This window comes from Augochlora pura, chromosome 9, assembly GCF_028453695.1.
Source record: "Augochlora pura isolate Apur16 chromosome 9, APUR_v2.2.1, whole genome shotgun sequence".
In the NCBI taxonomy this organism is placed as follows: domain Eukaryota; kingdom Metazoa; phylum Arthropoda; class Insecta; order Hymenoptera; family Halictidae; genus Augochlora; species Augochlora pura.
Window position 1 is genome coordinate 1519735 of NC_135780.1, and position 25870 is coordinate 1545604.

Here is a 25870-nt window from a genome sequence, read left to right on the forward strand (position 1 = left end):
AAAAAGTCTGTGGTATGGCGCCGTAGGTCATGGTGGTATAGGGCAATCTCGTGGATGGAAAGACGATCAGCCACTCGAGGTAGCGGAAGATGATGCAGTAGGTCGAAGAACACCAATGGAGAACACCGGCGCGGCGGGACGGGTGGTTGATCGATGCACGTGCGATTACCGCGGCCGGCCGTCTAACGCTGTTTGAGCGTGTTTGTCGACTGTCGACCGTCGGCTGATGCGCGCGGCTGTTACGAAGATCGTCGAGAGGGTAAAGGCGTACCGAGCGGCCGTTTCATTCAGTATACCTACGACCGTACTGCTGGCGAGACGGGTACTTCGTTCCGCGGACGACTTTCGCATAGGTGCACAGTTTCGTGTACACCTGGCCGTGCCGTGCGCGCAGACCGCCTTTTCCCGTCGTTCCCCCCGGTATTTCGGACCAAGACTCGGAGAGTAACCTTGCACCCGCAAACGCTCCAAGGGATTTTAAGGCCGCCAGTAAGACTCTCTTGCCTTTTTACCATTTCGATCTACCACCCGGCCGACTTTCCAACGAGTTCGCCAACGTTGTCCTACCTAGCTGCGAGAAATTCTAGGTAAATCATTTTAGATTGTTCTCATGGAATTCTACAGGTGTCCGTGCTTTATTTTCTCCATTCGTTGTTTCTCTCGGCTTTCGAGCGAGTTGTTGTTGTTACACCCGAGAAACCGCTTTCGTTCGTAATGGTACCTTACAGGGATCATTTGTACGCCGGTACATTTTGTTATCGAGAAGGATCGTCGCTTTCCATTTTACCTTCTCCTTTTTATAATTCTGCTGGCAATATTAATTCGTTGTTTCGCCCGGCTGCAACAGGTTTTAGATAAATCGTTGCTACTGTGCCGGAAGCAGCACCGTTTTCGAAACGCGCCGACAATGACCGGATTGTTAGGAACTCGTTTGCGGTCGTCTATTTCCCCGCGACACATTTTAGTTTCACTTTTATTTGGCCGGGGTTTAAGGTTTCCATCGGGTTATGCAAGAAAGTCGAACTCCCTGCTTTCATGCTCGTGGAAGTTTGTGAAATGGTAACTTTTCCCGACGGTATTTGGTGAACTGCCGACCAGTTTCCTTGTCCGTCTATTCGCCGGTAGCGTTCGCGGTATTTCCTAAGGCTTCGGAAAAAAATAGTCGCGGAGAGCTGTAATCGATCGGTTCGTCCTAACTATCGAGTCGCCCCGATTGATGACACGCGATTAAATAAATTCGCGCGGGATTAAACATAATACAGTGCAAAAATGGAACGAATATCGCGTCTTCTTATTTCGTAGACGAAGACCTGCAAAGTGTTCGCAAATTGAATTTGCGTATTAATGCCACGAGCCTGAGCATGCGCAGAGTGAGTCCATATCAGAACTTAACGAGCTAGAACCAATGTAAGTGACTATTTTCAAAATTAATTGAAAGTGTCACTAAAACCATCGAAACATTTGATAATAATATTAACAGCTCCATGGAATTATTCGTCACTAAAAGTTTCCTATCAAAGAATCGCATTCACCTGTTGCTATTCAAACAATACACTTGTCCTTCTAATTGCATTGAGAAGCTTCTAATATCTCTTATTTCAAAGAGAAATTCTCAAAGACTCAACTCTTTACAAGTGATATCTTAAACGATGAAATTTATTCCACTTTTTGTTTACTCGATCCCGAGCTAATCTTGCCGAATTTAAATTAAAATCTGAACGCGTCTCCAGTTTTATAAGATTATGGTCCACTCGAATGCGTCTCGAACGCCTCGGAAAGTGGTCCTCGGATTTCACATCGAGCCTCCCTCGATCGATCCTTCGAGAAAGTCTTGCGCCAAAATCGGCGCCGATATTTGCTCGCCTCCGAGGCGAGCGAAGACTCGTTCCCGTAGCGCGACTCTTATCTCATTAAAAAAGATAGTACTCAAATCTTTCTGAAGAAGCGAGAGGGACTCGAAGAGAAGTGCGAGACACGTTCCATAATTGGCATCGGTAGCCGGCGAACGTTAAAGTGTCATTTGATAGCGACGATTTCGTAATCGGCAAACTGTCATCGCTATTACTTTGATAATCGATGGAATCGATTGTCTTGAGAGTAGGACTTTTGACGAGCCTTCGATCGCTGTTCACCGAAGTGTGCGCAATCTTTGCAGTCCCCTTGAGTATTTGCTACTAAAACGTGTGCGATAATGAAACCACACCCACAGATGTTCGAGTAACTTGTTGAAGCGTACAAAATTCAATTCAACGAAACAGCTGCACGCGCCGAGGCTAGAATTGTACATAGTTGCGGCTGAAGTGCTTCGCCATTGACCAAAATAACAATTAGCAAGAATCCAGTCACTCGAGAAACGAGTTCTCGCGGAGCTCGATAACCGGCAGACGGAAAAAATTATCGTTCGCTGTTGCGGTATTTTGTATTTACGGGCGAAGTGTCGCGTTGCGTTAAACGTTCGTGAGAACGTTCGCCGCCCGAAGTGCAGCCGAATTACGAATTTACGAACGGTATCTACGGCCGTAATCTCTCGTCGATCGAGAAGATCGATTCGCCAAGGACACGGCAGGTTAGAGCGCAGTGAAAGTCAATCAATTTTGCCATAGGCTGCGAAGTTGTAGAGTCCGCGTTCCAGAAACCGTGGGCCGCGACGGCTGCGTCTGCTGCGTCGGTTTCAAGCATGCCGACGATCGAACAGAGTCGTGCAAAACTTTGTCAACAGGAACAAAAAGGCAGGGCGTTCGCGATTAGGCGATGTTTAACGATCGAGATGACTGAGCGGAGCGGGGTCGAAAATGCCTGTAATTAGCATAGATCACTCGTGAATCTGACGGGTCGTGTCCAGAGTCATGGACAATTACCGGTGGCAATTTTCATGTCGCGCGAGCTCATTCGTGTCCGAAGACACTGTTTAACGTGTCATAGTGTTTTCCGGTCACTCTGCCAGCTGTCAGTGCCATAACTTCTGGCTTGCGTCGAAAAACACGGCAGCTTCTTATCGAGTCGAACGCGAATCGAAATGCGATTGGCAACATCGAATTTTATTCGTAATCTGTAATATAGAGGTCAAACGGAAATGGAAATTTCTTTCCCTCTGTAAATCTCTTGAAAAATTTAAATTTGCGAAACAAATATCCGCGAATATTAGAGCATAGCTTTATCGACTCGCGGTGCTTGGAGTGTTTAGAAATACTATAGAACACAAAGTTTATCAGAACCCCTTACCTATGCAAGAAATGGTACTCTATAATATGTACTAAAAAAATCAATCGAGCACGAGTTTATTTTTTTCTCATAAAGACTGGGAGGATCTCTAAAATTGATAGCAAGAGACAAGATAGTTAAATGAAAAATATTTACTAAAATCGTTTGCCGAAGTTATTCGTTTTCCTCCCGTGATTCCGGTATCATCGCAATTATTAATGTTCCGCTAATTACGAAAGCGATTCGGCGCTGAGCAAATAAAGATACCGAATCGTTGTTTTCTTTTTGTCTTTGCCTTTCTTGTCTGCCCCTCGAGTGTTTGCTATTTTTCCATTCGCAAAACACAATTCTCGTTTTTCAAACGATTGTTTACACGAGTCACCTTTTGCTCCTCCGATTTGCGTGCGGCAGATCGTCATTAAGGAAATTGTCCCTCGTGCGTATATTTCCCGCGTCATCATTGTCGCGTAGTTCTTCCGAAATTACGGCTGCCCAAAGGGGCGTAATTATACGGTTTGCGGAAATAAAAATATTCCGCGTCGGATGTGGGACGCAGTTTTTTAATGAAAATATTCCAGTCGCCTAGCACCAGCTGTAGAGCCCTCGGCAAATTGTTACCTCCATAAGCTCAGTCTCGGAAGACTTGAATAATGTATGCACTTCTTAGGCGGTGATAAATAGAAAAAGAACCCAGCCGTCGTAAATACAGCTGTATCTGTTTGTATCTGTTGTTTTTTAGTTCGAAATGATGCAGGCTTCCTCATAAGACATTTAATGTGTCGTTTTAGCAGCAATTGATTGCGCATCTTTCATTGTTGCACTTTTAATGTTCTTCAAACCTGTCGTCTTTAATCTCTGATAATTGGCGCGCACAGGTTTTTGCAATTTAAACGGTCTTCAAATCAGTGGCCTCCTCTCTTAGATTCGGAAACGATTTTGTGGATCCACGCGATCCATCGTCGTCCGCGTGCGACCGTCGCGAATCCCGTTGACAATGGCGAAGCCGAATGCAGTGCCGGAAATTGATTGCGCCTAGAGTTCTCCGGCTGAAAATTGAAAGTGAATTTCGCGTCTCATTAGAAAGCGAATTGCCCGCCGATGAGATATTCGTGGTTCGTTCGAAACGCGTAACGCCGGGGACGCCGTGCCGCGCCGCGCCGCACCGCGCCGGGAAAATTGCACTGTTACGATACACATATATGTTAATGGCCACCGTTTCCCTCTCACTCTGCTCCTACCCGTCATCCTTCCTTCGGAATTACAGAGAATTTTACCAGAGCAAACTATCATCGGTCGATCACGTCACGGAACAACAACAACTGTTTACTCGGAATAAAATTCCTCTTAGCAAAGAAATACTCGGATGAATATCTATTTAAAGCGGCAACTATGTCTCGTTTTTCCGAGAAACAATTACACGTCGTTTGGTCGTATTAATTAGCAATTAACAAAAACGAGACGCCGCGACGCTTCTTTGATTTACTGTTCTGACGTGGGTTTTCTTTCGCGGAATAGTAATTGCGAGACCACGTTCAATATAATTGTCGATGTGACATTAAAATATCAGATTTAATTGTATTTTTGTAACAGGCCAAAGTTGGATAGGCGTAGAATTAATTTGTTTGCTGATCTAGCAATGAAGTTTTTATCGGAGTAATTTGAGTACTTTGGAGCAGGAATCTTGCTCTTCTTTGTAACAAAAAATTAGTCGAATTAATGTTCGCAGCGGAATCGTTTATTTTCTGGCGTTGGTATTCTTCCTTGTAAATCCGTTTTTGAAACGTTTAAGGACCTCTGTCGAATGTCCACTTTTTACCTAGAGAAGAAAGTGATACGAAATTCGGAGAAAGCGTGCACTAGTTTCTACGGCAACCATGATCAGCCACGCGAGTTAATAGAAATTAGCGATTCTATAAATTTGCGGATAAGCGAACACTTTCACTGATATCGCGATCAGTTTGTCGATCAGTGATTCGTTATCGATCGATAACGAGATCAGCTGGTCGTTGTACTCGAAGCGTTGAATCACATAATTGCGCGATTACCGAGTTGATAAAAATGATGTAATTGTCGTGAATCGATTGGGATAAGATCGCTCGTGTGATCGATCTGTTCCATCGATTTGTATCGCAATGTTCTAGACTCCAGACGATTCCTCTGTGAAATAATTAATCGGGCTGAAGGTGCAGTTTAGCGTTAGATCATCGTCAAACGAAAATGAATGAAAAAAACGCTGGAAGATGTGAGCAGATCGTTGCCGCATTAATGTTAAGTAACGGATTTGAAGAACCGATCCCATTTGAATAGAGAATGCGTAAGTAGCAAACATTGCCTTCAGCGCTAGACGACGTTTGCCATTAATACAATGATGATAATCAACGCCTAGGAAATACTCGTGGCAATTCCGTTGATTATAAACCTTCAACTTGTTATTTAACTGCAAAATGTTTGTGCATGTTACACTGGATCATTATCATATTTAAATACTCAACCAGTCATCCAGTTGTTTAGGAAAACTAAAATCAGCGGTAGATTATTGAACAAGCCTATTAGGTATTAAATAAAGTATGGCGTTTATGCAGACGTAAAGTGTTTCACCGAGGAATTCGAGTATTTGCCAATCTGTTCTTCTTTGATGATTATCTCAAGTTACGTATGTGCATACAGATTCTCAGAACAGTTAACGTTTATGATCTGCAATATGTAATACACCTATTTATTGTAAACATCTGTTAAAAAACACAAATCAGAATTCCTGTATACGTAACAACAAAAAGCCGTAATGATGAGTATAAAAAGGCAATTTCTTTTATCGGTTTTAAATTCTACGTTTCTCACAGTTACGCCGAAACGCAATGTATTAAACACTTCGTTGGAAAATTAATTTTTCTGACGCAATTATAGGATAGAAGATCTCTGGACCATGTGCCCAGATCTGTTCGAAAACTAGCATGTTGAGGGATTGAATTGTTTTTCTCTTTTGAAAATGATAGGATGAAAGGATAATTAAATTAAAAAATGATCATCTGTGGCAAGATGAGACAGGACCAAAGCGAATTGTAATCGACGCATTTTCAGAAACGCTGAGGGACTGTATCAATCTCGACTAATCTATTAAATGATCCTTTCTTGCAGACGACCGGAAGTCGGCGCCGAAAACCCGTGTCAGCCGGAGGTCCACGCTTTCGCCACGGTTTCCGGTTTCGCCTGGACTGGAATTACGATTCCAGCGGAAACGAGCTCGAAATCCTGGAGACCATGTCGTTTCTACGAGCCGTGGGCGATCTGATCGGTTTCTTGATCCTGACGGTTGTCGCGATCGTCGAGGGCATCGTGAAATCATGCATCCCCGCGAAGTACAAGATGAAGAGCATCACCGGCGAGATCGCGCTTGTGACCGGCGGCGGAGGCGGCTTGGGTAGACTGATCGCACTTAGGCTTGCCAACCTGGGCGCCACCGTGGTCATCTGGGACGTTAACAAAGCAGGTCAGAGAATCATTCACCTGCATAAAAATATTCATTCATCCGTGTGACAAAATTGTCCACTGTTTCCTTATAATCGATGCTAGAGCATTAAATTCCAGCGATTTCATTCAAGATTTAATTTAAATGATTCGATCGAAACGATCCGATTGAAAATTGAATTGAGAGAATCAGATTGAAAATTGAAATGAGCCGACCCGATTAAAAATTGAATTCAAACGATGTGATTGAAAATTGAATTGAGACGATGCGATTGAAAATTGAATTGAGACGAACCTATCGAAAATTAAATTGATACGATCCGGTTAAATATTAAATTGATACGATTTGTTCCGAGATTGAATCGCAACAATTTGATCTAGGATTCAAAACGATTTCATACGAAATTCAGGTGAAACGATTTCCATGAAGAAATTATCCAATGACGAACGTTTCGTGAAATAAATTTGTATCTCGGTGGTCTGGAGCCACGATTGAGAATTAGAGAAGTCTTAGAAGTGAACGGCTACGCGTGGCTAACAAATTCTGCGAGTTACGCGATCTCGAAGCTCGATCCGGGACTGATAACTCTTGGTTTCCCATTAAGTGGGTGTAGCAATTCGATCGGACTGACCGGACAGAATTTTGCGTAATTCCGCCGCTGTATATAACCGAGCGATAGTTGTCCCCGAAACGAACGCTGCGGCTCCACCTTCGCTCGCCTAATCGGACAGGATAATTGCAGAATAAGCAGACAAGCCGCGAATTTACCCCGGCCGTAACGTCGGTGTTATGATACGGTACGTGATCCAGAGTAGGCGTCCACGTTGCAGCATTCGGTGCTTCCTCCTCGGAGTTATTAATTATTAATTCGACGAGACGCAATTCGCGCGGATGCGACGCGACTTGACGCGAGCAAGAAACGAGCACGCGTTCGAGGAAACGCGCGGAAAAAAAAACGAAACAGCCGAGGATGCTTTCGATTTCCATCTGAAACTGGAACTCGAGAAATAACTGCGGAGGTTGATTGTCTAATTATTCTGTAATTACCGTTGCATGTACCTTTTCCACGCGATACATTAATCTTCTTTTATTGCTAACTGCGCAGTTGGCCGTGATCGAAAATGCTCGCAGCTTCGTCCGTCGACAATTTATTGCAAATGGTTACGCTCTGTCCGGGTTTAACAACGAGGACAACATTGAAATTTAAAAATCGAATGGTTCGAGGGTCGATTCCTGCGGATTGGAAGTCGAGGCAGGTCTCGTGTGACCATGAATATTGGACGATCATCACCGCGATGGTCCGCGCGATGTTTCACGCACTCAATTACTCGAACGAACAAGGAGAATCCATTGTCCTTCGTGATCTTGTCGTGCCTCGAACACGACGCGATCGAAAATTCCATATATTTCAAATGGACGATGTCGTACGTTGTTCGATCGTTCTTTGTCATTTAGAATTATGTCTTCTACAGCGGGCAATCGTTTGCTGAAATTACACCTGTCGTTAATAATGGTAAACGATCCTACGCACGCGGTCGCGGCGGTTTACTTGTCGTTGTCGCTCGGTTGACAAGTCGACTAATTTTTCAGTTTCGCTCGCCAGAAATTTCTGTCCGCCAAGTGACTCAACCAGCAAGCTCGTTAATTAAGTCGATCCGGTCAGCGAACTAGATCAACGCCGCCGCGTCTACGAAATGGGAAAATATTTAGCCGCGTACCAGTTCCTAATCGAATCAGTTTCACGATCGACGCGATCAAATTGCCCGCGGCTGCTGGCCGGTTGCTCGAACTTCGCCTTAAACGGATTAGCGCAGTTATCGCGTCAGAGGTCTTCCTGTTTTATGTAACGGCCTCGGTTGCGGTTCGTTATCAACGCGATCGAGTGTTGCTTTTTTATTTCCGTTTCCCCAAGAGAACCATATGCATTACGGTGGACGTGAATTTTCATGCACGCTTGAATTCGCTCACACGAATAAAGGGAAAAAGTTATTTTGCTAATTGAACGATCGCTTACGGGAGAATTGAGATGAAAGTACTATGAATTTTTGCTGATACCTCCTTATTTAGAAATTCGCACCTGTCAGAATGGAATAGAAGTCCATCAGCTAATAATTACACAATCATTCAAACTGTTCTAAAATTGTAAATTTATGTACTATATCAGTATACTTTGATCGTAAACGTTAGCATAAATCGATACGGTAGCGACAGTAATGATAATTGTATAACGAGATCTTGTTACTTATACAGTTATCGCCTCGAATAATTGCCTCGATCCTTGACGTTACATTGCCTTGCCGCCGTTTTGCTTCCAGTCAACAGCTTATTCCGATGCGGCACAAGTTTACGATTCAAGTAAAACCCGCAACCATCTTTCGTCATTTACTACCATAGAACGACGATGTCCAATGAAGTGGCCGCGTGTAAATAGTTTCTGTATTTGATGTAGATCCGCCTCGCATACTAATAGGGAAGAGCCCGAGTGCTCGTGGGCGGCCTCTCGATACGAGTCTCGCGGTCGGCCTTTCGTCGAATCACCATGTTCATGACCTTTACTACCGGGAAATAATACAATACTTTTGATGGCCGGCCTTCGAGCCACACCACCTGCATCTCGGTAATGGTTTCACAGGTGCTGCACACAGAGTCGCTCGGCCGTTCGTACAAACTCGTGCAAATTATTTGCATCATCGTGGCAAGCTGGAAATGCGAGACGCTTAGCTTCTAATTACGAGAAACTTTCTACCGCAGTGCTAAGCTAAAAATCGTTGCTGTAAGATGATTTCGTAGAGAACACGGTTCTGGTTAATACACTGGATAAATAAGACCGTGAATTATTTATGCGAATTATTAGGCGAACTAATAATTTTGTTCCTTCTTGAAAGAACAGTGAAGGAGATCCAAGTTCCCCTACTCGCAGAATTATCAATCTTCTGTCAATGCAATGATATTCGTGTGCAACGTGTGGAGGATGTGAAAATTATTCTCATTGAAAACGCAGTCTGAAATCGACGAAGATTGAAGGATCTAGATCAAAGGGCGCTGAGAGAGTCGGCCATGCCGGGATCGCAGGATTCAGCGTATTTGAAACGGTCGAGGCGAGCGATTACATCGGCGAGGTGACGTCGAGGTGTTGAGAAATGAGACGTATGGTAATAAATCCGATAAGAATCGTCGGGAGATTAATTGCTGCGCGAAGAGAAGACGTTTCGGGTTCACGGGCAAAGGAAGCTCTGCCGCGGAATGAATTTTAAGTGGCCAGTCGACGGTCGCGGCCGGAATAGCGATTGAATACGGCTGCACCGCCGACGAGAGCATATAGTATAGTTTATTGTTTGCAATCGGAACACGTGTCGCCGAAAATGAGAAGGCATATAGCAAGCGATCCGGTGTTTATCTCGTAATTGGGACACTTGCTTGCTTGGGATCTTGTGTTGCAAGATTTCAGTATACTTTAACGGTCCATTAAATGGACTTCTTTAGACCAAGATTTCTCTTTGTTTCGACAACATGTCTCATAAACGAGATTTAATGCGACTGACCTTTTCTTTTTACTTCAAACTGTTAACGACAGCGGCGAGAAATTAAACATATTTGCAGCCGATATCACGAAATTCAAAACGAGTTCACATGAATTGCTCACCCGAGTTATTAATTAGTAAATTCAATATTAACTCTTTACACTCGCAGCCATCTAAACTGTAAATCTAAAATAATTTATTTGGTTTATAGTACTTCCATTTTACGTGAGAACGTGCTTTTTACGCATATGTAATTGACTTTTGTGATTTATACCGACAGTTTTACTTTAAAATGTTTAAATCTAGACTTTATTAGTATAATCATTATTTTGAAACGCGATAGAACAATTTTAGTATATATGAATAAATTAAATTAAATGTAACGCTTACTAAACAGCAGGAAGAATGTTATCGCAAATTAAAGGGCAGTTCCTAAAGTCTCATGCCGCGCATTATGATCCTGAACAACCAGATCGAATCTAGATCGAAGGCGAGCTAGTCGCGTGTGGCACGCCTGTTTGATGTCGCCTTAATTGCACCGAGCTGCTCGTGCGGCTGTTAAGCTGCTAAACAACTTTATCTAGTTGTCCTGTATCATTTGGTATAATGGAAATTTAACAATGTTGCCGAACAATATAATTACATTAAATGAACACTCGAAACTCGATCAACGTTTGATTATTCTATCTAAAAATACGACTGTCCACTTGACGGATGAAACCGGTGTAGCTCGAAGAATAGCGCGAAGATTGGAAGACCGGCGAGCAAGAAGTTTCACTCGTTTTGCAACCTCCACGTGGTCGGCCGCAAAGTGGCCCGTATTCAAGGACACGAGCAAGTAGATCTGCTCGATCGACCTAGTAAACTGGTTGATGCTTGCGAGTAAAAACGTAATTTCGTGCAAGCCGTTGAAACGTCGGCTCTCATTGTGTTCGGCTTCCAAGGCTTCGGCGACACGCATAAATTCTCCTTTCTGGACTGGGCCGCTCACCAAGGTTCGACGAAGAATTTTAATCTGGTCTGTAATTCATCGTAACTGGACCAGTTTTACGTTGCGCAAAAGTTATTAATAAACTGTAGAAATTCTTTAGGCTGGACGCGCCTTTAAATCTTAAAGTTTTGAACTTAACATTACGGCCATTTCGAGATACTTGTAAGAAGATGGCTGCTGGCCGCCTATCAGAACGAATTAACATAGTACTCTCGAACTATGTCATATTTTTTAAAATCATATATTTAACAAAATACTAGCTAGAGACATATTTACTGCTCTCTTTCGAGTTAGGATCTCCATGCACCATAAGCCTCATGATTAGTAAAAAATTAATTACTTGCAACGGCGCTTGGAAACGCTCATATTTATTCGACCGTGCGTTACGATATTGCGAAAAATAATAGAATAATAGCGCAGCTATTACAAAGACCTGAGATTATGATCCCCGAGGGACCAGCGGAAGAATTGATGGCGTCCCGATCTTTCATCATGCTGGGACGCGAAGATGTGCCCGACAAAAGGCCAGAAACGAGCGGATTCCAGGTCGTCCGTCAGTCCACCTGTTGCTGCGAGCGATTAATATCCTCTCTCTCGTGCCTGGTCTAGAGAGCTCGAGGCAATTCAAGCTTGCCGTACGCTCATGACATTTCGCCGTAACAATTCGAACCCGAGCGTCGATCATCCGACAAACGGTTTTCGCGGCCGCGCGCGCACTTTTACGTAGAAAGTCGTAAGCCCGGCGAGCGGCTGTTTCGCTTCTTGGCCAAGTGGTACGTGTGCTCACGTAGAATATGAAAGATGTAATTGCGAAAACAGTGAATATGTATCCTGTTTGGCCGCCCCGCAATCGCGTCTCATCCATTTTCTCGGCGCAGCCGCGGCCGGAACGCGTTATTCCCGACTCTGGGCGATCTTATTCTTATTTTTCTGCGCGTTTACAAGAAGATGGATTAAGTTAACGATGTTCTCATCATCTCGCGTTATAATTTATGAAATATCGTCGGTAAAAAATGGAACTGCGCGGGCAAGCTGACAAGTTACAGGCGTTAACATCACGAAGAGCTGGAGGAGAGTTTCCCCAGGGACTTCCAACATTTCCCTGGAGGAATTCGTTCACGCGATTGAGGAAATTCCTGGCGATGAAATGAGAATAGTGTGACGCGTGATATAGTATAGGGCAGCGACTATAGAAGATTCCTGCGGTGTTGTTAATGGTGGGAGAGGATCGAGAGATGCGGGACGAGCGACTCGTCTCGTTTGCATATTACGGGGGATTACGAAACGGGTTCGCAACGAGTCCTGCAAATAAAAGTGCGAAATTGTTTATGGCGAGATTTGTATAGGCTTTGCCGCTTGGACGACTGTCTATGGAATTCGGCCTAGCCATCGTAGCATGACCACGAGAGACAAGGATAAGATATTATTGCGTAGCGGATGATTCGGAAGATCGTTTGTGACTCAAACCCAGTGCCACGGATTATACGATCGGGGACCTGATTCGAAAGTTCATCGATCTCCGAGACATTGATCTTTCATTCTCGCTGATTCTCGATTCTGTTTTGTGTTTCAGCCACGGAGGAGGCTGTGAAACTCGTACAAGCTGCCGGCGGAAAGTGCTACGGTTACGTCTGCGATCTCTGCGATAGAGAAGATGTTTACAAGAAAGCAGCACTGGTCAGAGCGGAAGTAGGGAAGGTGAGAATTATATAATCCACCGGATACCCCGGTTAGCTTGCTCCGCAGCCTCCGATCGACACGATCTTTAGCCGTTCTGCCTCTCGGTATCTCGACAAAGGAAAGTCAGCCCCCGATTTGGTCTGAGATTAACATACTGGTAACCGGACTGCGGAAGTTTATGTATTCGCGGCGTAGAAAAGTGTTCGAGAGTCGGTTAGCGAACGAGCTTCGAGCGGAAAGCAGAGCTCCCGTGCAACATGTTTATTCGAAGCTATTAACTCCTTTAAAAATGCCATCTTAAAAGCTTAATAATATACCTCCCGCAGGGAAAGTGTTAATGGCCGTCTAAAAGAGCTGCAAAAGTTCAAATTTCTCTGCATTTCGTTATTTTTTACACGGTCGACGAACTGATCAAATCGGCTCGCTTGCTCGAAACAACAATCAAGAGTTCCGCTAGAGAACTGCATCGCCAAGATGACGTTGCACCGCGTTCAATCTCTCACTCGCGTACACTTTTCGCGACGGCGTTTTCGATATTACGTAACCGAATAAAATAATAAAAAAGATGTACCGTCCTTCTGGAACTAAGTGCTCCGGAGCACATCAGCGGTGAAGGATAGTTATCCTTCGCATAGCGATTCGAAATATCTTACAAAGCTGACATTGACTGCACACGTACGCCGCGCATTACCTGCATTATCTCACGCGATGCACGTTGATTACGTAAATTATGGTTTCGGCGAGGCGAATTAGGGTATTTGTGGTTACTATCGTGAACACGTGTTGCATCCGAGGCACCTCCGGTGGAGGAAATTATGAAATAATCGCCGATTACGTCAGAACACGTTGCAGTATTTACGCATACAAGCACGCGCGCTTCGCCGTTGATCTGCTTCGGAGACGCGCGGCCGAAAGAATTTCGCGCTTCTGCAACTTTTAATGGCGTCGCCCGATCGCCGATATTCCCCTGAATATTTTCGACCTTGTACTTTAACCGTCGTTTAACACGGCGAAAGTGTCCATTACGAGAAACAAGATAATTAATGGTATCCGGTCCGCGCGCTCGCGGACATTTCCAGGTGACAATCCTGATAAACAACGCCGGCGTGGTCAGCGGGATGAAGTTTCTGGACACCCCGGACAAACTCATTATCCGCACCATGGAAGTGAACGTGATGAGCCATTTCTGGGTACGTGCGCTTCTTCCGAGCAATTTCTTCTTTTCAAATCATAAAAATCATTCCGGACATTTTGTTTTTCTGCGTTCTGGTTAATTCAATATTGCACTGACTTTAGTTTTAAGTTCATTTTCACCGCTTCGTCCAAAGCAGGATGTAACTTCGATAACTTAAGAATGCTTCGTTTCTTTAGCGTTTCGCTCGTCATTTAATCGGAGAAAAGGAACGAACTGGAAAGTTTAATTCTCGACTTGAGAAAAAATATGCTGTCAGAAAATTAATCTACGAAAAATATTGACTAAAGACGGCGATGTATTTGGAACGAAAGGGATACCTTGTCGCGTTATAGTAAAAGATGCGACTAACAGTTTCTTAGACAAGTTATTCGGTTCTAGCGCAGCAACATGGCAGCGCCAGACCAGCTCTGGGGATTTCAATGCGTGTAGCGAGAGCAACCTGATCGCGCTGCACGCGTGAAAGTCTTTCGAATCCGCGATTTTCTCGTTTTGCACAATTCCGAGCCAGAAACCGTTCGCATAAAGGTCTCGCGTATGCACCGTGGAGTGCATTCTGCTCTAGTAGCGACAGTAATTAATTCGAGGCTCGATCGAGTGCCCTCGAGGACTCGACGATCGCGGACCTTGAGTAAACTTGAATCACGCTAAAATCGTTCGCAATCCATCCATGACTCGTACCCGTGAACGACAGATGACGAAATCGATTTCCATGTAGATAGTCCACGAAACGAGTGCATACATGTAATAATTATACGTAACCTCTCGGACGACTACAGCCGCCGTTAAGTCTGCCGATCGAGATCTGATCAGATCGGAGATTACAATTTACGACTTTAAATCTGTACTTCTTTCGAGGACGAATACGCATGTTCTCGATGTTATGATCGGCCTTTGCCGTGAAAGCATTCTACACAAACAATTTCCAGATAGCAAAATACTCCCATTCGCCACGGAGACATGAAAAATGTGCGTACGGTGCAGAATTTTAATCACGAAGTTTGCAGTTTATCGATTGCCTTTATCCGAGACTGATACATTTTTCAATATTTATGAGAATATATCACGCCCGTAGATGTTTATATTTAAACAACGAACGTTTCTTCAAGAAGCGATACACCGGAATCTCCTTCCACATTTACGCAGATCAATGTTACATTTTATCGGAGCTCTTTATACGTGTCATTTAATGGATATGTCTTTATTTATCTTGCTATGATTTTTCAACATTATTTCACCTTCGTTTGTTTGTTAAATAATTAATCGATGAACCAACGACTTGGAATAACGATTTCACTTCTATTTAATTCATCTTAGAATTAAAGTTAGAGACGCCATACCGAAAAATTGCACGAAGTTTCCTATTATTTGCAACGATTGCGACGAATATTTTAATAAATCATTTACTTTTACGAGGAAGTTAAGTCGCTTGTTAGCGTTTCAGAACCGAGATAGAGGAAGCCGTTTTTTGGAACAGATAGTTTCGTGCTTCGAGAAAGAATGTCGTCGCTATCTTAGCACGTTGGAACGTACAAACACGTCATCGTTTCTCGAAACAAACGTTCCGCTGTTTCAAGAACAAATGTCGTCGCTGTTTTAGCATTTTAGAGTGGAGATAGGGGACAGTATGTTCGAAGAATCATGGCTCGAAGAGGGACGTCGCTGCGGGCTCGTTGTTTCAGAATCGAAGTCGGAGACAGGACGATGAGGAATTGCACGCGTGCGAATATCTTGGCACGGTAATTTGAGAGACAAGGAGTGAGAGGCACTCCTGTCCTCGCGTACCCTCTGTTTAGGACCGTTGCCGTGGGTCAGGTGAGAAAACCGGTCGGATAGATAGAGCCAGTGGGCCGTGCAGTTGCAGTACACTCGTGTCTCGGCAAGTTGCGACACCCACGAGAGAGGCCACACGCTTGCCAAACGTAGTTCCTCGATACGAAATGCCTACTCCAGGCTGGCTCGTGCTTTCGCGCAATACTAGAACGCCACGGAAAGCCGGAGCCGCGATGCCGTGAGCCGTCCCGCGGGTTTCTTAACCGTTCGCTGTTTTCGTTAATTGCTTCGCCAATAACCTCCTACAAAATGCGCGTTGCTGAAATATTCGAGAGAAACATACGTACGTACCTTGCGGGAATTGCCGGCGAAAGGAGCACACCTGTTGATATTAAAACGCAACCTCCTTCGCGAAAAGTCCCCCGGCTAGCTCGCGTTCCGTTCCTCCATCTTCGCAATACTAATTCCGACGACTCGTCGACGACAAAAGTTCTCTATTCTCGAAAATTCGATGCGAATTTTGATTTCGCAACTCTTCTCGTATTGTAAAAAATAAAATGATACAATGTACACTTTGAATATTTAGCTACAATATTTTATTTTCGAAACTCTGTACAAGATGTTTAGGTAAATGAATAGAAATAATGAAAAAATGTCAAGCAGAGATACGTAAAAATTTGTTAATCAGAGTATATAAAATGACGGAGCCAGAGGAGGTCGATGCCCGAAATTTTCGCGACACTCTTCTGCCCCGAATGGCAACATCGATCCTTCTGATGTTTCCAAAGGAAATCGTAGCCCGCAGAAAGATTCTAACTGGATGTAGAGTGAAAGTGCACGCGTCCGGTGCTGAGGAGCATCGCCGATAGCGAATAGCGTTCACCGACGCGCGGATTCAGAGCACGAACAACGAAAATTGTACCGCGCGACGTGTCGGAGAATACCGATTTCGCAGTTACATCACACTGCCGGCATCGATTTAACGGTAATTGAGATGTCCGCGTTATATAGTAGCAACAAACAGGAAAATTAAAGACAGGACGAAAGAAACAGACGCGTGGAAAAAGCGTAAAGAGGGACAAGGTCTGCCGGTTGCGCCGCGATCGAAAACCGACGATCACCCGAGACATGTTTACGCGCCCTGTAATTGTTACGAGGCCAATTAATGTCCGTCGTACGATTTTTGTTCGCTCTGTTGCCCTTTTTGCAAACTGCCTTTTGCCGGGTTTATGTCAATTACCGGGTTCATACAGGTTTCCAAAACCTAGTTATAAATTAGCGCCACCCGCATAAATGTGACCGCCGCGTGCAACACTCAATGTGATAACCAGAAAAATAATCAACAGTCGTAATCGACCGGTGAAACTCTGTCCGAGTGACTATTCGGATATCGCGCGTTGCCAATTTTACTTTCAAAAGTGAGAACTAGAAGAGGCTAGCCGAAAAAGTAGGTTAATTGGCAGGTAAAGGGATCGTCAACCGTGTGGACCTCTTGCTGCATCCGAAGTCACGGTCGTTTCGGGATCCTGCCGTCCACTTTCCAATGACCATTCCCAGCCGCAAAAACACGCTTTTGTGAAATCCGTCTCGAGGCTCTCAGATTTGTCCCCTCTCCCCTAGTATCCTCTCATACTAAACCACCAGAGATCTAGTATAGTTAGCCAAAAATTCGCAACAAATTGTTTAGAAACGAATAAGTGCCGCAGGGGTCATGGGTCTTTAGCATTTTTTGTCCATTAAAATGCCTCATCCAAGGTTCTGATTGTTTGAAAAAACGATAAGTGAAAGGGAGATTCCAACAAAGATAAATGAAGACTTGCATTCAGTCCGATGAATCTCTATTAACCCTGTGTAACAATGCTTGGGTCCATTTTTACCTAACCCTCTTAATTTACAATGTATGTTCATTGGTAAAAAATACAGCTATAAATGAATAAATAAGAATACAGGTTGACCCAGGTAAAATTAAAAGCAAAATAAACTGATAGATATAATTTGGTTTCTGTTCTTTAGACGACGAAAGCGTTTCTGCCGTCCATGATGGAGGACAACAAGGGCCACATAGTCAGTATAGCTAGCTTGGCAGGCCACGTGGGAGTGCCAACGTTGGTCGACTATTGCACCTCGAAATTTGCGGCAGTCGGGTTCGAAGAGGCTTTGCACATGGAACTCGCGGTACCAATTCGGTTTTTCCAATTGACATTTTAATCAAATCCTGCGCACGGTTTTCCATCTAACGTTCGCGTGTGATGGACTTCCGGTATTCACCGAGCACATCGTTTTTTTACATTCTGCTTGTTGTATCTTCTAGGCTGATGGCTATAAAATCAATACCACTGTCGTATGTCCGTTTTTCATTCGTAGTACCGGCATGTTCGAGGACATTTCAACTAGGTATAAACATATTTCTTTCACTGTCTATTAAGTACTTTTTATTAATATATAGTATCCGAATCTGATGTACTTGTCTGTCAATGCTGTCTAGATTCGTGCCGAGACTTAGCCCCAACGAAGTGGCGGATCGAGTTGTGCTGGCCATGAGGTGCAACGAAAAGATTGCAGTGGTACCTGGCTACCTTTATATTTTACTCGTTTTGAAATGGTAAATTCACTGTTCCAATTATATTATTAGCATTCCCAAGCTACGTTCGCCAAAAAAATCAAATTTCATTTAAATAAACTTGTTTTTGTTGTCGCTTTTTAGGGCCTTCCCGTGGGCTTGCGCAGGAATGTTCATCCGAGGAATTGTCTCTAGCTTGCTCAACGTGTACAGCAAGCCCAAGACAATACCGAAGAAGACGGAACCGGTAGCTGACGTGATAACGAAACTCCAAAACGGTATGAACATTCGGGATCAGTTGTCCAGACGCGTGGCCAGTTCCGAGAGGAAGCCGTAATCGTCTCTGGACACAGTATCACGCCTAGAAATGCGCCGAAGTCGGATTCACTTGTTCATAAAAATCGAACAATAGACTCCCAGAACACGATTCACGATACGTTGATAACGCTCGTAGAATTCCGCGGCACATTGCAAGGCTGGTCACGCGCGAACATGTTAGAATTTTATAGTATTCGTTCCCCAGAGTCTGTCGTTGCGCAAAAAGAATTCTTGGAAACAGGTTCCCTTCCGGCGAGAAACGCAGACCGTATTGTTTCGTGTGTAACGTCCAGCGATCGACGAGCAGAATTTTTTTCGTGAGACAATGAATCGAGTTTAGGAAGAACTGTTGCTTTCCTTTTCGGCGTTAACAAAAGAAACGATGACGCGATTAGAGGAGTGAAAGTGTTGGACGCGGATACTCGAGAACGTGTAAAACGAATTCGCTCGTATCGACGTTATTTAATTTGTAAGATGAGAGTTACCTGCAGTAGGACCTCCCGCAGCTGGTCCGAGCAAAGGGGACCATTTTTACCAATAATCGGCGACGATGTGTGATACGTTAAACGTTCGTTGTTCTAGCTAGTAAGGGTAGACTAAGACTTTTCTATTTGTAATGACTAACCGTCGGTTCACAGAGGAACTACTGTAATTTATCTTGTGGATGTAGATGGTCGCGAGGCGATCGAATTGTCAAAATGAGAAATAAAACTGGAATTTTTCCCGATAAGAAATTTTTTTTTTTTTTTTTTTTTTTTTTTTTTTAGTCCGGATGTTTTAGCTGGCGAATACAATTTTGTTTACAAATAAATGCAATCTAGTGGTGACAAATAATAGGGTGTGGTACACACGGCGCCCAGCAGTAAGCTTTTATTGCATTTCATTGCTAAGTCAACGAAATGTAGCGATAATGGAACTACGCACGAGTTGCCATTGCACGAATGCCTGTCATTCGCAAATGGAAAGTAATCATTGTTTCGATTGCATTAAAAGTACATTTGCAGATTCCTTTAGCCGTATATTAGTTTCACATTTTCTATTAAATTCAATAAAAAGGAGAAATGAGATCAAAGTCTTGTATAAAACAAAAGAAAGTACGACAGATTTTCCAATTGCATTTATTCTATAAACCTTACTTACGTAATAAGATATACATTATTATCTTTTTGACAGGTGTACGTTACACTTATTTTTACTAAATCTTCATCCTGTTCCGTTCTGGACATAGGGCCCCAAGGACGATCTTCGAACAAGGAGGACCAATTTACAGTTTATGATGCTAGTAATGATAAAAAGCTATTTTTGAGGAACCGAACCATCAAGTCATTTTAATATTTCGCACAAAGCATGTTTTATCGGTTTACAACCTCTCTTTTCGGCCTCAATAACGAATGCTGGCATCATAAACAGAATTTCCAAAGGTCTCCGCGGGCAGAAGTCTGAAGGCCCAAGGCAAGCTCGCGATCGTTCCACGGCCGGCTATTTTTACGGTATGAACAGACCTGGAGGAAATCCCTGTAAAACGTTGCTAAATCATCCTCTACCACATAATTCCTTCCCATCCCTACTTTCGCTTTTACCACCTGTACCAAATTTTTCCAGCAACAAAGCTTTCCTTAAAGCTTGCGCGCTTGCTAAACTTCAGCATCGTTTTGGCATCGAGCGCAGCAAATTCAGAATCATTTATCCAATGCAAATCACGACGTTATAACAATCGATATTAGCTACAACTGCAGCCGAGTCTTTCTGTAGCTAAGACCACTTCTGTACAAAGTGTAAATAAACGGATTCTCCGGAATTAGACTTACAACCACTTCGTTAAAGTGATGTAAATCCAAGTCGCCAAACGAGGCGAACGATAAGACACCACACATCCTTTCCACAAGGAAGTTGACACGATGTATCTGTTCGGGGAAAATGTACAGTAGACACAGTCATTCTATCATTGATATTAATATGATTATACTTAAGGTAGCACGAGCTAATAATAATTCAGTACCGCTTCTAAGCGGCTTGAATTCGCATGGTAGATAAAATCGGTCGGCGATTTGTAAATACTGCAAGGTGTGCCACCAGATACACACCACCGACATCTAGTTTTCAAATGAAATCGCCGTTTATCGTTATCAATAAACGCAGATATCAGATACGTTAGCACCGATGCTAGTGCCAATTGCGATAGTTCTGTACTAAATCTCGTACAGGTAACACGAAATCAGAAGAATATTCCTCTCTCTTCAGTTAAATCGCTGCACCCCTAGTACCAGAAAGGGATAACAAGATTTTAAAGTGTGCTCTGATCTTTTACATTCGTATGTTATTTTATCTGCGAAAATGAGAATTTTTGAAATGCAACTATTTGTGGTTGTGCTGGTACTTGGATGGAACCACCTCGAAGCCCTGGATACGAAGCTAATGAAACTTTGCGTATCCAAGAAAACCTGCGAGAGTTGTTTAGAGACCAATTCCTACTGTGCATGGTGCAGCGACTGGGTAAAGCTTTCAACCTCATTGAAACAGATAAAGGATAATTCCTCTCTCCGCATCTATTGAGAAATACCGCAATATTATTTTCCCCTAAGCTCGGATAAATTCATTCTGATTCACTTACAAACTAACAAGAAACAAAATGAAATAATAAACGAAAAGACAGTAAAAAATATAGGATCTCTTGGCAATTTGGTTAGCTCCATGTGGCTCCCCTTTTATACGATCGCATATGAGAAACTTTACAAGTTAAAAGTCTTACATGAAAGAATGCGAATGGATCCAGTTATGATTGCTACCAGGTAGCTATCAAAATGTCATTTCACGTATTTTCCCAGTCTTACTCGAACTACACGATGGGTAAACCCAGATGCAACTTGCCGGAAAGCCTGGAGGCGTTCGGCTGCAATCGCAAAGAGATTCATAAAGCTTTGGAAAGCTCGAAGAAGGTGCTGAAGGACGAGGACTTCCAAGACGTCACGCAGCCCGATCAGGCACCCGTGCAGCTGAAACCGCAGAAGGTCAGCGTGAAGATCCAGCCACACTCGAAAATAGAAATTCCTCTGCATTACAGACCAGCTAAGTGCGTCTCGATGAGTGTTCAATACTCTATCCATCGGCTAAACTTTCTGCAAATGGTCCTCTTTATAGGAACTATCCTCTTGACCTGTATTACTTGATGGACTTGACACTTACGATGAAGGATGACCTAGACACCTTGATTGAACTGGCTCAGAACATATCGCACACGCTAAAAATGTTCACCAACAATTATCGTTTCGGATTCGGTAGTTACGCTGATAAACCGCTGATGCCTGTGGTGTTTTCAGCATATAGGGACAATTCTTGCAAGAGCGAGCACAAAAGTTGCATACCGCTCTATGCGTTCCGACATCGTCTGAGCCTTACCAATGAAATTCAGGAGTTCATCGAAGAGGTGCATAGATTTTTCACGTGCCAAACTTCGTCAAAATCAACTTGTTTCTGATTTAGATCGACGACATCGATATCGTCGGAAACCTGGACAATCTAGAGGCAGGGATGGAAGCTGTGGTTCAGGCTGTAGTATGCAAGGAAAAGATCGGCTGGGGTTATCAATCGCGGAAGATAATTCTGATGGCCACCGACGGGTTGCTGCATTTCGCTGGGGATGGCAAGGTACCATAAAGGGTTAGACGTTTTTGTTGTGAAGCATTCCGAGATTCGAAAATCGTTTTCAGCTAACGGGCACCGTGGACCGCTCAGACTTCCAGTGTCATCTCGACGAAAACGGAATATATACCATGGCTGAAAAATTCGATTACCCATCTTTGGCAGAGGTGTCGAGGATATTGAAGGATAATAAGGTCAATCTCTTATTCGCTGTGACGGAAGATCGACGTCCGGAATACGAGCTAATGGTTGACTTGTTGGAAGAGAAGGCGCGAGTAGCCACGTTGGCTGAGAACAGCTCCAACATTCTGCAGATTATCGAGAGCTATTATCACGACCTGATCACGAAAGTTGTGCTACGGGACAATTCGACTGATCCGCTTCGCGTGGAGTATTTTTCGAATTGCGGAAGAGCAGGTGAAGAAAGAATTAAAACATCTGATTGCGAAGGGCTAGAAGAGGGCAAGGTGTATAACTTCTCGTTAGTACTTTCCTTTGACAAATGTCCAAGAAACCAGAGTGCGTTGGTAAGTGACATTGAAGATTTTGATGCTGTAAAAAGGCTTACAGCACAAAAATTTTCAATCATAAATTGTAATAGTTTACATAGTGACACTTTAGTCACAACAACCACGCGAGCAGTGTTCCCTCGTGGTTGCGACCGTAGGAATCACTGCTCCTTGGTGACTGCAATCATTTAGACAATTTGCCCCTTCATTGCTGCAATTTTGTAAACAGTCAGATGATCCAGCTAGCGTTCTATGTTTTGGATAGTTTATTTGAATTGATTATTTTTCAGCAACAAACGATCGTAATCGAGGACGCACTAGCATCCGAAGCCTCTAAAATTGTGATCGACGTTGAACTGTTATGCGGTTGCGACTGCAAGGACTCCATTTATTCACGTTGCGTGCACGGTTCCGATGAGTGTGGCTTCTGCAAATGTAATTTTGGATGGTCCGGTGAGAAATTTGTTAACATTACAATTAACAGTGTTATTACCGATGAACGACAATTTTGTAGGAGAGTATTGCGACTGCGATCAGAGCAGCCTGGTAGATTACAAGCGACAATGTATCGCTCCCAGTGCCGAGACCGTCTGTTCGAATCGAGGGGAATGCATTTGTGGCAGCTGCATGTGCGATGATGAGTACTTGGGACGGTTCTGCGAATGCACTCCATGCGAAAGGGTAAATTTAAAGCTCGCATATCAAACGGAAATGAGCCATCCTTGCCCACATTTTTAACGACCTTTTCGATGTTAGTCCGACGGCGTGGAATGTGGAGGCAAAGGGATATGCAACTGCGGCATCTGTGATTGTTTACCAGGCTGGAAAGGTAACACCTGTGAATGTGCATCAATGAAGGAGCTTTGTATGGCTCCAGGCAGCGAAAACGTCTGCTCTGGTAACGGGGACTGCGACTGCGGCGAGTGTCGGTTCGTATTTGATCATTTGTACACCAATTCTCCGCGATATATGTATAGTACTAGCGTGTATTTCCAGGTGCAAAGTGGTCAACGACGTTCGTTACAAGGGTAAATATTGTGAATCATCGGACAGCTCGCATTCAAGTGGCCTGTGTGCATTATATAATGCCTGCGTGAACGCTACCATCGAAGAGCCGCGAAAAATTGACGAAAATTGTCGGACAAATATAACCGACTATAACACCAAAATAGTAGACCCAGACAGCCTGAATACAGGTAACGAATAAATGATTTACTCTTTATTATCTACGTCCGGTTTTGATGAAATGCTTTAAAAGCATCGTTCACCCGCAATCAGCTGATCAAAGCGTCTAAAAGCAATACTTTCAAACATTTCTTTAATTTGAGATCAATAGTTGAAATGGACACAATCATTGCTAACTAAGAAGTAGAAAATGTTAGATTCAGAGAGATGAAATATTTTTTCCAAATTTATACAGATCATGAACATTATTGCTTTGTGAGGACTGTCAAAGAGAACGAGATCTGCATGATACCGTATGTGTACGAGTTTCAGACAAATGATATTGTCTTGTTAAAGATAGGAAAGAAGGTAGTAAATGACAATTACTTCCCCTTAAATCAACTATTCGCGTATTGGTTTAACTGTACTCTTTTTATAAATTTATCAGACGTGCGGAATGCGAATACAGGCAGCTGCGATGTTCGGCTTCATTTCCTTTGCAGTAGTGGTTTTCGGATTAGCATGTGCAATGATTTGGAGGCAAGTATCTACTAAGATAAAAATGAAATTTCAGAGCGTATATTAACTACAATTTAATTGTTCAGAATCTGGACGTACATACAAGACAAACGGGAGTTTGCAAAGTTTGAACTAGAACAAAGTAAAACTGTGTACAATGAGAAGCAAAATCCTCTGTATAGATCTGCAATATCTAAATACAAGGTTCCGCAGATGTTGAAAGAGGACTAAGCACATAAGAGACTAAAGAATCTTATCCAGTCTCGGTAGAATCAGTGGTATTCAGGTATAACATCATGTCGTCCCAGAAATGATTACCAGATGACAACGTAATCATCTACAACCGAGATTATAGTATTACCTTTTATTGTAGAAAATCAGTTCGGGCACATTTCGAAAATTGTATTACCTGACTTGACAATTCTTCAAGTATCCATTTGTACCCAAGAGGCTCCCTGTATATAATGTCTGCCAACGGTATATTAGAGAACCAAATTGCTTCCAAAGAGGATCCATCAGGAAACATGTAAGTTCCCCAGCCATTCATGGTCCCATTAGAATCAATGTTACCTCTATATTCGGCCTTATTATTATATCTGGAACCGCAAGCACTAATTAATAACCTATGTCCCGAATTTATGACTATGCATATTCACCGAATGTGTATTTCACCATCGTTAAATGCATCGTTGTTCCACTCACCGTCATATACGTCAAAATTATCAGTAGTGTATACTCCTTTACCTAATCAATAAGTTTTGTAACAACGATAAAAAATTATAAAATAGTGCGACACATATAAATGACAATTATAAAATATTTTAGACGATACAACATGTATAAATATTATTATAAAAACTTTAAAATCTTATGACATATATAAATAGTAATTACAAAAATATTTTAAATAATATAAAATATAAAAAGACAAAAAATGCTGTTTACACTTTAATAACCTTGTTTAACTATCGCGAACTGTCCGGTATGACCCTTATACTCTCCTTTGTACCTATCATTATTTGGAAATGTGAATTTTCCCTCGCCGAATATCGTTTGATTCTTTTTATTCGTATCATCTTTTTTCGAATTCCCGCCTCGTTTATGCGCCATTTCGTAGGTCTATGACTTTATGTTTCGATAGAGAATGAGTTTTTAAAATTTTCTAAATATTTTTCAAACATAAAACGCGCGACTAAAGGCGACAGTTCAAAATTCAAAATATCATCTGTTAAAAGTATCGAATTCCACCGTCCGGCGTTGTACCATCAACGCTAGATCGCGCATAGATCAGACGGCTCTTCCGTCAAACATAGCAGTGTCCGTTCTATTTTATCAAT

The 25870-nt window shown here is 43.0% G+C and overlaps 3 protein-coding genes across 4 annotated transcripts; 2 read left to right on the top strand and 1 right to left on the bottom strand.

The window, feature by feature from the left end:
* The first annotated feature begins 228 nt into the window (after nt 1–228).
* On the top strand, nt 229–19807 carry LOC144475371 (estradiol 17-beta-dehydrogenase 11). Of its 2 annotated transcripts, none has more exons than XM_078191203.1 (8): nt 229–587; nt 6337–6688; nt 12753–12877; nt 13939–14049; nt 17838–17999; nt 18136–18218; nt 18310–18426; nt 18529–19807. In XM_078191203.1, exons 2-8 carry the CDS (start codon nt 6460–6462, stop codon nt 18719–18721), a joined length of 1020 nt encoding a protein of 339 aa, XP_078047329.1. In that variant the 5' UTR covers nt 229–587; nt 6337–6459; the 3' UTR covers nt 18722–19807. The 2 variants fall into 2 exon arrangements, with proteins under 2 accessions (XP_078047329.1, XP_078047330.1); XM_078191204.1 differs by having other exon boundaries at nt 229–489.
* Nucleotides 19808–19947: 140 nt separating this feature from the next.
* Nucleotides 19948–24764, top strand: LOC144475368 (integrin beta-nu). The gene is made up of 12 exons (XM_078191199.1): nt 19948–21195; nt 21528–21772; nt 21841–22126; nt 22183–22347; nt 22410–22868; nt 23141–23303; nt 23365–23531; nt 23607–23779; nt 23847–24046; nt 24271–24383; nt 24463–24554; nt 24620–24764. The coding sequence occupies exons 1-12, from the start codon at nt 21037–21039 to the stop codon at nt 24762–24764; spliced, it is 2367 nt and encodes a 788-aa protein (XP_078047325.1). The 5' UTR covers nt 19948–21036.
* Nucleotides 24731–25646, bottom strand: LOC144475372 (uncharacterized). The gene is made up of 4 exons (XM_078191205.1): nt 25490–25646; nt 25190–25277; nt 24943–25129; nt 24731–24870 (listed from the first exon to the last, which is right to left on the bottom strand). Exons 1-4 carry the CDS (start codon nt 25641–25643, stop codon nt 24787–24789), a joined length of 513 nt encoding a protein of 170 aa, XP_078047331.1. The 5' UTR covers nt 25644–25646; the 3' UTR covers nt 24731–24786.
* Between the last annotated feature and the right edge of the window lie 224 nt (nt 25647–25870).